The sequence below is a fragment of the Podarcis pityusensis genome (genome assembly GCF_964106645.2).
Source record: "Podarcis pityusensis genome assembly, chromosome: Z".
In the NCBI taxonomy this organism is placed as follows: Eukaryota; Metazoa; Chordata; class Lepidosauria; order Squamata; family Lacertidae; genus Podarcis; species Podarcis pityusensis.
Window position 1 is genome coordinate 24317753 of NC_138044.1, and position 12751 is coordinate 24330503.

At 47.9% G+C, this 12751-nt stretch overlaps 1 protein-coding gene across 4 annotated transcripts in view; it reads left to right on the forward strand.

The window, feature by feature from the left end:
• Positions 1–1214, forward strand: part of LOC308468051 (centrobin-like) — an 82672-nt gene extending 81458 nt beyond the window's left edge. For 3 of the 4 annotated variants that reach the window (XM_080990004.1, XM_080990005.1, XM_080990006.1), the window contains one exon: positions 1034–1214. Coding sequence is in view for 1 of the 4 variants with exons in the window: in XM_080990006.1 (XP_080846132.1) it covers positions 1034–1043 (10 nt within the window). In the remaining 3 variants the exon portion in view is untranslated. Of the gene's footprint in view, positions 1–110; positions 276–1033 lie in introns of all 4 variants that reach the window. The other variant, XM_080990003.1, reaches the window with a different exon arrangement.
• The last annotated feature ends 11537 nt before the right edge of the window (positions 1215–12751 follow it).

Below are 12751 nucleotides of genomic sequence, written 5' to 3' on the forward strand. Positions count from 1 at the left end.
AAATTACAAATATTGATGCTCTAATTTCTTTTTAAAATAACTGCCAGTGGGGGCCTGGGTGATTGAATCCAATTCTTCTTCATAGTTAAATATTCTTTTTATTATTGCAGATTTCCACAGAGGGGGTCTGGCATTGATGAACTAAGAGGTGTTTTTCAGCCTTTCAGAGCTGCTCTAATACATCTTTAGTGCCACAGTGACTTTTTCCACCTACAAGTAAAAGGACTGGAAAGAGATATCAGTGGCTGTGACATATGTCCTGGCCTTTAATTGTGGTAGCCTTTCCAATGCCCTTTCCCAGTAGGCACAGTTTTTTGCTGTTTGTAGACTTAAACCATCTCCCCACCCACCTTGCCATATCCCCCAAATCCTCTGTCCATCCGCCTTTACCATTCTTGCTGCTTTTCTTTGTGTGGAGTACGGGAGTGGCTAAGCTGAAGTATCTCCCCCCGCCCCCTCTCTGAAAGGAAAATAGGTAGCTGCAATGTATTGAGTAAGGCTGTTGACTAATTATTGTCCATTTAACTTGCTATTGCCTACATTGACTGGCAGCTGCTCTGTAGGGTTTCAGGAAGGTTTCCCCCCCTCAACCCTACCTCAACAACTTCAATCATAAAAAAAAGCCCCCACAACTTTGGTTGGCCCTCACGCATGTTCACTTCATCAAATCTGGCCCTCTTTGAAAAAAGTTTGGGCACCCCTGCTCTAACATGAAGTGATTGCACTCTGATATGTGCTACTATAATTGTGTATTGTGACACCTGGAGGCCCTGCAGAGATGCGGTCTCCTGAACTACAACAGAATGAAGGGGAGATCTTTTGGCAGGGATGTACCATTGATAGGTTAGTTACATTCTGGTCACTCCAAAAGCTGAGCCTATGAGCTCAGCTGCACGTTCTTCAATATCTGAGCAGTTGTTGTTGTGGATGAGCCCTATGTGTGTGATGCATTGCATGTGAAATTATTGTTTTGGGGTTGTGGGTGGGGTTATTGTTTCTTAATCACTGTTTTAATTGTACTGTGTTTTGCCAGATGTTGCTGAGGACATTCCAAGGACATTGTCTCCAATCCAGATAATGATGGGTCTCTAGATCAGAAGGACTTGCTGCAAAGGTCATAGAAGATGTTAGCAGTCACTTAACAGATGGGGAGAGAAATCAAGGTAACACCTTACTGACCAAAACAGAATAAAAATTGAAGGGAAAGGAACAGAGACTTTTTGTCTTTCTTAGTTCAGGCCTTGTATATAGAAACAATTAGGGATGGTGGTGGAATTGCTGTAAGTGGACTGAGCATCAAACTGGCGCATAGATTGTTTGTCTGCTCTCTTTGCAAAAGGAGTCTTGCTTGCAGCAACTTTCTTCAGAGTCTGATACCAGTTGCTCTTGTCTTTTAGAATTTTTCAGATATGACATTTGTTTCCATACGATTTAGTCAGCTACAGTCATAATCGTTTGATCTTAACTGTCTGCTGAGTACTGCTGAAATGTCTATTCACTTTAACTTCTGCCCTATTGATTCACTGCTGAGGCGATTATGTTAGCCATTAATCACCATTAACATTCACTGCGTTATTGTTGATTTTCCTCTCTCTTTTCTGCCCTTAGCCAGACACACAGAAAAAGTACAGTCAAAGGCTCACATCTTAATGTGAATCTATGATATTTATTAATGTAGCAAAAAATAGGCTTTATTTGTATTTTGTGGATATTAAAATGAGAGTGGTGCATATATATTGTAAAAGTGATATTACATTATTATTATTATAATAATAATACTATAACAACTGGTTAATTTTTGTCTCATCCTGTTTATGCTTATTACTTCTCATTATTAATTCATGCAAAAATACAATTGCATTTAATTTTGTTTGGTTTTCTGGTCAAAGTGTGTCATTGGGTTGGGGGACAGAATTATAAGCACACCCTGAAACCTACACCTTGAACAATGTGAACTGCTTTTTTGGGACTGTGGTGGGTCACTTACTTGCTTGACAATATAAGCTGTTAATATGTAAGTTAGCTGATAAGAAAAAAATGACGAAGACTAGTAACTTGGGGAAAGGAGATCTGTCACCTCCTCTACCTCATTTGAACAGACAGTAACCCTGAGGCTTACATACTTCAATATACTTCATATCTTCAACCAGAATAACATTATGTTTTCAATTTTTATGCTGATTCCAGAACTGTCTGAAAACTCAGTAAGCCAGTAATTGCTCATTGGCTTACTGAGTTTTCAGCCAGTTCTGGAATCAGCATAAAAAACATAAACAATAATGTTATTCTGAGAAAGCTAAAGGAGCAGATAAGGGATAGTTTAAAATAACTAAGTGAAAACTGAAGTGAAATGGTATGTGTGATGAGATCACTGAAATGTAGTCTTAACCAGTACTAAGAATCAGATTACATCTCTAGCAAGAAGACATTCAACCAAAGTCACACAGGGAAAACTGCATCAGAAGTACGCAACCAAATGGGGCACTGCCTACCTCAGTGAACGTCATGTCACTTTGACTGGTTGCTAAACAACATATTGACCCTTCCGGGTAGTTGGCAAACACTGGGAACAGAATTAACCTCTTAGGTCACAAACTGAATGATCCCTGCTGTTGAACTTCAAACAACTGGGAGGCCTGCCATTCAAGAAACGCTTTACACAGATTTTCCCAGAGACTGCCACAGAGACATCCCCAGTGATCTGCTTGTTACCAGCACAAGTGATCCAGCAATGTGACATGTGAAACCAAACACATACCACTAGAAGTCAAGCTTCATTTATGAGTAAATATCTAAGTTCTGTAAATAAAATGAGAAGTCTTTAATGATGACTTTGCACATAATTACCTCCTAAATTATTTTGAGAATGACTTTATTTACTGCATTTAGAAAGCAGTAATCATAATGGAGTTTACTGAGCATGATCCCATTTTATCCTCTGCCCCCCGCATCTAATTGTGATAGAATGTTGTTGCTCTCTCCTCTCCCACACACCCTTTCCCCATGAAGTTGAGCAAGTAGTATATTAAACAGAAGGAGCATCTTGAAAAGATTCAGAAAACACAGTCGTAAGTCCAGTAATATCCAACCAACCTGATTACTTCCTTCTTCCTGCCCATATTCAGTGCCGGATTTATGTATAAGCTATAAACAAGCTATAGCTTAGGGCTCCACTTTCTTGAGGGCCTCCAAAAAAATTAAAGGAAAAAAACAACTGGATGTACATTTCCAAAATATAAGATAAGTTCAACAATTACTTTGAGAAAATACATATTTTGTTATGTGCAAATGGCTTTAGATACCTATTAGGTCCATCAATTACCATATAGCATATATTCAACACAAAAAACAGCGACAATTTGTTGTTGACAAAGGACAGCTGGACATATAAAGGGCCCCATTACTTCAGTAGCTTAGGGCCTCATCAAACCTAAATCCGGCCCTGCCCATACTCACCATGGTTGCTTTTGCATCTAAGTTGGTTTTTATTTATTTATCTGAAGCATTTTTACCCCACTGTAGCTGAAAAGTCTCCCAGAGTGACATACAAGCCAGACCCTCCATGTGTCCCTATTTTCCAGGGATGTCCCTGATTTAGAGAAGCTGTCCTGGTTTCTGATTTGATCCTGGAATGTCCTACTTTTCCTTAGTATGTCCCTATTTTCATCAGAGATATGTTGGACGGTATGGAGTTATCTGACCCCCAGCCATCTGAAGGCAATTCTGTATACAGAAGGGTTTTTTTTAATGTTTAATGTGTTACTATCTTATTGTCTACGTTGGAAGCTGCCCAGAGTGGCTGGGGCAACCCAGTCAGATGGGTGGGGTATAAATAGTAAAATTACAGTGGTAACTCAGGTTACATACGCTTCAGGTTACATATGCTTCAGGTTACAGACTCCGCTAACACAGAAATAGTGCTTCAGGTTAAGAACTTTGCTTCAGGATGAGAACAGAAATTGTGCTCCGGCGGCGCGGCAGCAGCAGGAGGCCCCATTAGCTAAAGTGGTGCTTCAGGTTAAGAACAGTTTCAGGTTAAGTACGGACCTCTGGAATGAATTAAGTTCTTAACCTGAGGTACCACTGTATCATGGACATCCCTATTTTCATTGGAGAAAGGTTGGAGGGTATGAACAAGCTTGCAGTCTAAATATATATAACAAAAAGGGGTTGGGGTGGGGATGCAAGGTCAGGCACCAGTTCTAGTAACCACCAATTGGAGAGACATAGCAAATGATTGAAGGCAGTGATGTTAGAAGCCCACAAGAATCTCTCTCCTGGACTCTCTGAGAAGTTCAGTGAATGTGAATGGGGGAGGGAGTTGGATTGCAATATCACACACACACACACCCCTATCCATGTTCACACCTATGCAAGTCCCTGAAATTTTTACAAACATTCCTGTAGGGCTCACAAAGTTCACAACTAGAAATGAAAAAAACAGAATCTGTTGTACAGTAGATTACGCAACTTGTTGCACAATGGGTTTTCACTAGCTCAACTGCTGTATTGGATTCCTCTCTTGCAAAACATTAAAAGTTGCCCGTCAGCTAGCACAAGAGCAAACAGAGAATGTTGGATAGAGCCCTAACTGTTGTATGTTCAACATTAGCGGATTATATTGTGGATTGGGATATTTTTGATACTTTTATTTAAGGGGTGTGACAATAAGGCACCCTGCGAGGACCTTGCCCCGCTCCCCCTGGGCTCGGTGGCGCAAGCTGCCGCCATCGCGCCACTGCAGCTGTGTGTGGAGGATCCTCCCCTCGCGGCTGCAGCGGCGCCGGCAAGCTCCCGTCGCCATCGTGTGGTGCCGCTATGTGCGCCGCATGCTACGTACACTGCACACGCATGCGCCACAGGGCAGTTTGCCCCGCCCCCTGCACTGGGTGCTGGTTAGCCTTCCTTCACCCCTGCACCACAACTGCCTAAGTCCCCTGCTCTCCAGCGTTTTCCTGAGTCAACCTGAGTCTGCTCCTGTGTGAAGCTACATTCTCTTCCGCTTGCCCTCTTCATGCCTCTCTTAATCCTGGGAAACCAGGGGAAGAGGAGCTTGTTGCAGCAGGAGGGGGAGGCACCCATGCTTCTTCACCAGCCAGATTCATCTCTGCCACCTGACCTTCTTCCTTCCCTGCTTCAGCTTCAGTTTCTGCCTCTGATTCTTTACTTCAGTTTGCCACAGACTCTCCTCGCTCCCCACAGCCTTCATGAGATCTCAGATGGCCCCATGAGAGCTTTTAAGCTCTCTGCCTTACGTGTTTAATTTGTGCAATGTCAGCTGGCTGGCTGGCAAGCACGTAAAACTGCAATCACGCAAGTTGAATGGGCACAAGTTGCAAGTCAACTGTGTGGCAGGGCAAGATTTTGTGTGTGCACAATTAAGAAATACAGACAGACAGTCTGACTTGATTGACAGATTGGTTGGATATGTATTGATATATATTTGCTGTTCCTGAACTGGGACTGATAACAGTTAATGATCAGCTAATACAATGTTATGAGTTTGAGGTGTGGGGAGGAACTAGAGATCCTTCTAACGCCTAGATCCAGCAAGTGTTGAAACATATGCCAGGCTAGCCTGAGTGACGGGCCATTAAGGGAAACAAAGGAAAGGGGCTCCTTGTGAAACAGCAAATAGGTGGGGCCCCTCCCTCAACTCTTAGATAGTTAGAAGTACAAAGCCTGAGTTCAGAGTTGAGTTGCCCTAGAGGTGATTTGCTACTGGAGAGAGAATCAGAGCAATGTGTCTGAGCTCTGTTTGAATCCAAAGCTGTTGCAATGCAAGAAACTAGATTCTTTTAGGGTGTTAATAATGTGAACCCCTCCATTATAGACACAGGTTGTATATAAAGAAACCATATATCATAAAGACACTACAGCCTCTGCTGTGTGTCATCTCCAAAAGGAACCCTAAACCCAGGGTAAGCTCCTGGAACCCCAGGAATCTTGCAGCGCTCAGAGATTAAGGTAGCATGCACAGGGGCGAATGAAGGCAAACCGCCAGCTGCGCACGCGTTGCACCACTACGTAGGGCGCATGTGCTATATACAGCACATGCGTGTGACACCGCACATGAATTGTACGTAGCGGTTTGCCGCCAGCACTACCCGAGCACTGTACAGACAGTGGCGGGATTCTCTGTCGCAGCTGCAGCAGCGGTGGAGGGATCCTCCACTTGTGATTGTAGTGGTGACGGAGGGATCCCACCGCCATCCATATGGCATTTGGGCAGCACCGGCGTAGTGTGGCATCACTACGTACAGCGCATGCGTGTGACACTGCACATGTGTTGTACGTAGTGGTTTGCTGCCGCTTGAACGCCGTATAGATCTGGCGGGATCCTCTGCTCGTGGCTGCATGTGGCTGTGGCGGTGCGATGGCTGCTTGTGCCGCCTTGCCCGCGGGGTGCCTTCTTGTCACCCCCCCGACATGGCACCCAGGGTACACCACCACCCCTGCGACACCACTGAGCATGCAACAGTATTAATCTGAGTTGCAGGAAGACAACCTTACTTAGAAATAATTTGCTTTAAAGAAGCTTCTTCATGTTATTGTACATCATTAGCGTTGCTGATTGAATCGTCTAATTGGTTTTCTTTTTTGCCCACCTAGACTCCGTGTTCTGAAATTGGTAGAAACACATTTTAGAAGTCAGGAAATTTAAAGAAGGAAAGAAACAGGTTAGAAAGGATGTGATGGGACGATGAGCTGCTTGTGTGTAAAATCCTAGTCCCTCAGAGTTTGGTCAAGTTTGCAAACCTCTGTCTGTAACGGAGCCCCTTAAACATGGCTCCGTCAGTCGCTGGCAGATTCCGACAGTGGTTGCTTTCGGAATCGCTTCCAACATAAAAGCTCCTTAACGGAAACACGTCTTCTGGACTCTCTGCGTGACAGTTTCCGGCGAGGAGTGGGTGTCCCTACAGGAGGTCCTGAAACCTCCCCACTGTTTTCGCTGGAAGTGTCTCTGAGCCATCCCTCCAGCTCCCTTTCCCTCAGCTCAGCTCCTCTCCCCCTACTGGTTCCCTCTTCAGCTGCTGAGTCTCTCCCAACCTGTGTGAGCCCTTTCACTTCCCTTCCTTCCGATGGCAGTTCCCTGACATCCACCTCCCCTCCAGGGCCCCCTTCATCCCCTCTCGCCCCCTCCTCTACGGGCGGTGAGGAGGCAAAACCCCGGAATGAACTTCCTTCATCTTCCGATGTCCCGAACACTTCTCTCCACCTGTTGCGGTTCCTGGTCTCGAAGCACTCCTCCTCCTCAGAGTCCATCTCCCCTTCCCCTTCCGATTCCGAGAATCCTTCCAACTCCTCCTCCTCATCGGTGGTCCCAAAGTATTCCCTCCGGAACCTCTCCACAGGCTGAGGTTTCCTTGGGAACCTTTGATGGAACGTTTCTATCAATACCTCGTCATTGATATCTTCTGCCATTACCCAAGTGTTTTCTGACTCCGGTTCTCCTTCCCACGCTACCAAATACTCCACCTGATCCCCCTTCCATCTTGCATCGAGGATTTCTGCCACATGGCTGCTGCATTCCCTTTCTTCTATGACCGGTCCCCGAGTGGCCATCCCTTCTCGTCCCCCCTCATACGGTGACAGTAACGACCTGTGAAATACTGGGTGCAGTTTCATGTGGTTGGGTAACCGGAGCCTGAAAGCCACTGGGTTGACCTGTTGAATGACCTCAAAGGGACCCAATCTCCTGGGTCTTAATTTCTTACAACCTCCTTTGAACGGCAACCCTTGGGTTGACAGCCACACCCTATCTCCCACCCTTATGGTTTCACCTTCCCTTCGGTTCTTGTCTGCCTGCCTCTTGTATTCTTCCTTCGCCCTTTCTAAGTTGAGTTGGAGCTGACGATGGATTGCTTCCATTTCTTCTACAAAATGCTCGGCTGCCGGGACACCCCATCTCTCCCCTTCTCCCCCTGGGAAAGCCCTGGGATGACACCCATAATTAGCCAAGAAGGGGCTCATCCCTGTGGACACATTCTCGGCATTGTTGTAGGCAAATTCCGCCAGCGCCAACTTTTCTACCCAGTCATTCTCTCTGTCATTGACATAACACCTCAGGTATTGCTGGAGGACCCCGTTTGCTCTTTCCGCCTGCCCGTTGGTTTCAGGGTGCCGGGCAGTCGAAAAGTTGACCTCCACCTGCAGTAAGCTCATGAGCTTCCTCCAGAACCTGGAAGTAAATTGTTTTCCTCGGTCTGAGACCACCCTCAATGGCACCCCGTGCAACCTAAAAATGTGTTCTACAAATAACTTCGCTGTCTCTTCCGCCGTGACTGCATGCGAGCAGGCTACAAAGTGGCACATCTTTGTTAGTAGGTCTACCACCACCATGATGGCTGTTTTCCCCTTGGACTTCGGCAGATCAGTCATAAAATCTATCGACACTGCCTCCCAAAGTCGTTCTGGGGTTGGTAAGGGTTCTAATAGCCCCGCCGGTGCCCGCCTCTCCCCTTTGGCTCGCTGGCATTGCTCACACCCTCTTACATACTCCCGTACATCTTCCCTCACCTTAGGCCACCAAAATTCCCTGGTGACCAACCACATGGTTTTGTGTTGTCCAAAATGCCCCGCCGTGGGGCTGTCGTGCAACTGCTTGAGTACCCTCCCCCTTAAGTCTCCTTCAGGGATATACAGTGCCCCTTTGTAATACAAAGCTCCATTTCTTTCCTCGAAACCCCCTGGTTCCTCTCCCTCACCCCTAAGACCTCTGAGCTTATTCTGGGCGTATTCATCATTCTCTGTTTCCTCTACCAGTTCTCTTTGTCCCACCAATGCCGCCCCACACACCCAGCGGTCCTCTGGAATGACATGTCTCTCTTCGGGTGCTCCCTCCCCCTCCAAATATTCAGGTTTGCGTGAGAGAGCGTCCGCCCTAATGTTCTCTGGGCCTGGCACGTAACAAATCTCAAAGTTAAATTTGGAGAACTCCTGGGCCCATCTCACTTGCCGTTGGTTGAGCACTCGTGCCGTCCTCCAATACTCTAGGTTCTTGTGGTCAGTGCACACTTGCACCTTATGTTGTGCGCCAATTAGCAGGTGCCTCCATCTCCGGAACGCCTCATGAATGGCTAGTAGTTCTCGGTCATACACCGTGTAGTTCCTCTCGGATTTGTTCAGCTTTCGCGAAAAAAAGGCACACGGTCTCCACTCTGACTCCTCCTTCCCTGGCTGCAGAAGCACCGCCCCAATAGCTCTGTCTGATGCGTCAGTTTCCACTCTCATCGGTTTTTGTAAATCCACATGCAGGAGTTGTTGTTCCGAGGCGAAGGCCCTTTTTAGTTCCTCAAATGCTCGCTCCGCCTCCTCAGTCCAAACGAACTTCTTCTTACTGCTGAGACAGTCCGTAATGGGCGCCGTCAGGTGGGCAAAGTTTCGGATGAACTTACGATAGAAGTTCCCAAATCCTAGGAACCTCTGCACATCCTTCCTTGTTTTGGGTGTTTTCCATTCCAGCACCGCCTGGACCTTGCCGGGATCCATGGCCAATCCCTTGTCTGACAGGCGATACCCCAGGAATTCCACCTCCTTGGTATGAAACTGACACTTCTCCAGTTTCACCCACAGCTGGTTGGCTTGCAGCCTGCTCAACACTTCTCTGACGTCTCTCACATGCTGCTCCTCATTCTCAGAATACACCAACACGTCGTCTAAGAAGGCCACACAATTCTTGTAAAGCAAAGGCCCCAGGACGTGGTTCATAAACGATTGAAAGCACGCGGAGCCTCCTTGTAGGCCGAAGGGCATAACTAAATATTCAAATGCCCCCAAAGGGGTGAACATGGTGGTTTTCCATTCATCCCCCTTCCTTATTCGTATCAGGTTGTACGCCCCCCTTAGGTCCAGTTTAGTAAAAATCTTTCCCTTCCTGACCCTTGTCAAAATGTCGTCAATCCTGGGCATAGGGAAAGCCACTGGTTCTGACACTGCATTTAAGGCCCTGAAGTCACACACAAGCCTCGGCTTGTTCGTGTTTTTTTTTATCCACAAAAAACACTGGGCTGCCCCCCACCGCCCTGGACTCTCTGATGAACCCTCTCTTCAGGTTCTTGTCAATGAACTCTCTTAGCTCCTGCATCTCTCTGTCTGACATGGCGTACAGCTTGCCTACAGGGAGCTGTGCCCCAGGGAGTAAATTGATTTGACAGTCAAAGGGTCTATGCGGGGGTAGTTGGTCAGCTTCCCTTTCGCTGAAGACGTCGCGGAGATCTGCGTATTGTCGTGGTACCTTCACGTTCTCCGTTACTTCAGTCCCTGCTAGGGTGGCTTGGGCCCCTGCCAAACCCTTTCCCTCTTTGCAGTGTTCTAAGCAATGTGCTGAACCAAAAGAAACCACTCTCTGATGCCAGCCCACCAGCGGATCATGTAACGCTAGCCAGCTCATCCCCAATATAATGGGAGCTCCTCCCAAGGTGGCCACATTAAACGCTATCAGTTCGGTGTGCCTTGCCACCTTCATTATCATTGGGACGGTCTGCAAGCTGACTTCTCCTCCCAACAGCTCCCTGCCATCGATCGTGGTCACCTGCAGGGGGTTGCTTAAAGGGATCGTCTGTATCTGGTGTTCAGCTGCAAACTCTTTGCTCATGAAATTGCAGGAGCTGCCTGAGTCCAACAGCGCCTTTATCTTTAGAGGGTGTCCGTTTGGCAGCTCTAGCGCCACTTCTATCACTAGGGCGGGTTTAGGAGGTTCTGGCGTGGGCACTTTCACTGCTCTTTGGCCTGGCTGCTGTGCCCCGACGGTGGCAGCCAGGCGTTGGCTTTTACTTGCTTCGGTATTTCTTCCTCTCTTCCCTCCACAGCTCCTACCATCCCTTGCCATTCCTTCCTCTGGGGGCAGACTCTGGCAAAGTGACCTGGCTGTTGGCAGAGATAGCATTTCCGGGCGCCTTTTCCCTCCTTCTTTCCCCCCTCACTGGGCTTTGAAACTGCGCGCGCGCGCGCTGTTCCGATTTCCATCGGCTCTGCCGGCGGGAAAGTTGGCTCTGGAATGTCTGGAATGCGGAACTCCTTCCAACGTTCCCCCTTCCCTTCCCGCCTCTCCAATGCTCTCGCCTCCTGGCGCGCTCCTATGGTCAGCGCTGATTTGGTCAGCTGGTCCATAGACTCCGCCCTGGGCGCCCGGGAAAGTTCGTCTTTCACAGCCGAAGAAAGCCCTTCTTCAAAGAGCATTTGAATGGGTTCCGCCGATAGATCCCACCCCAATTTATGGATCAACATGGTGAACTCAGTCCAGTACTCACGGACAGATCGGCTCCCCTGTTTGCAAGCCATTAACTGTCTGCGGACCACTCCCTGTTCAATATCGCTGGAAAACATCAGATCCATGGCGCGAAAGAACTTCATCGTGTCCTTTAGGACGTCACTATTCGCTGCCATCAGGGGTCTAACCCAGTCTCTCGCCCCCTTTTCAAGATGCCCAATCACGAAAGCCACTCGTGATTCCTCGTCAGGGAATTCATCAAACTGCAGATTGAGGGCATATTGCATCTCTGTCCGAAAGCCATGATAGTCTTTGGGCTCCCCCCCAAACTTCTGCACCCATCCTGGTACCTTTCTGACGAGCTGGGTGTCTTTCCCCTTTTTGTCTGCATCCTGAGCCCTCCTCTCCTCAAGCCTCGCCGTCTGCAGCGCTAGCTGGACCTCCAACACCCGGTACCTTTCTTCCAGGCTTGGACCCGCTCCAGCTCCTGCTTCTCCGGTTCCGGCTGGGTTGCTCATGATGCCTTCTCCTGCACAAGCTGCTCACGAAGACTGTCGGAATGCTGTGATGGGACGATGAGCTGCTTGTGTGTAAAATCCTAGTCCCTCAGAGTTTGGTCAAGTTTGCAAACCTCTGTCTGTAACGGAGCCCCTTAAACATGGCTCCGTCAGTCGCTGGCAGATTCCGACAGTGGTTGCTTTCGGAATCGCTTCCAACATAAAAGCTCCTTAACGGAAACACGTCTTCTGGACTCTCTGCGTGACAGTTTCCGGCGAGGAGTGGGTGTCCCTACAGGAGGTCCTGAAACCTCCCCACTGTTTTCGCTGGAAGTGTCTCTGAGCCATCCCTCCAGCTCCCTTTCCCTCAGCTCAGCTCCTCTCCCCCTACTGGTTCCCTCTTCAGCTGCTGAGTCTCTCCCAACCTGTGTGAGCCCTTTCACTTCCCTTCCTTCCGATGGCAGTTCCCTGACAAAGGACTATGATGGGGTGGAAGAATGAAACAATTTCAGAAGGTACCAGGCGGCCACATAAAATGAGCTTGATGGCCATGTCTGACCCTGGGGAATAGATTGCATATATGCACCATAGCCCGCATGCCAGATTGCTGGAGGGAATGAAACGCCTGGATGCTCATATTGGAAGTTTGCAGGGCCAGCCCAATACATTTTGGCATCTGAGGCAAACCACAAGATGGCGCTCATCCCCAGCAGGGAAGAAGGGGTGAGTGAGTTTCTGCATCAAGAACAAGGGGGAATAAATATCTACACTGGGAACAACAGTGAAAGGAGACCAGCAATACCTCTTATTCACCAAGAGGTCATTGTAGAGGCGGAATGGCAGGGAGCTGCTGAGGAGGCAGTAGGTTGGACTTCAAAGGAATATGCTGCAGCTGTTGTTGCTGCAGCAATAGTGGGAGGTGCATTCATTGGAGGCTAGATCTGCTGCCCCTGTGGATCCTGCTGCCTGAAGCAGTTGTCTCACCTTGCCTAGTGAGATTTGGAAGACTTCCATACTCAATAAATCAATGGATGCGTTGCAG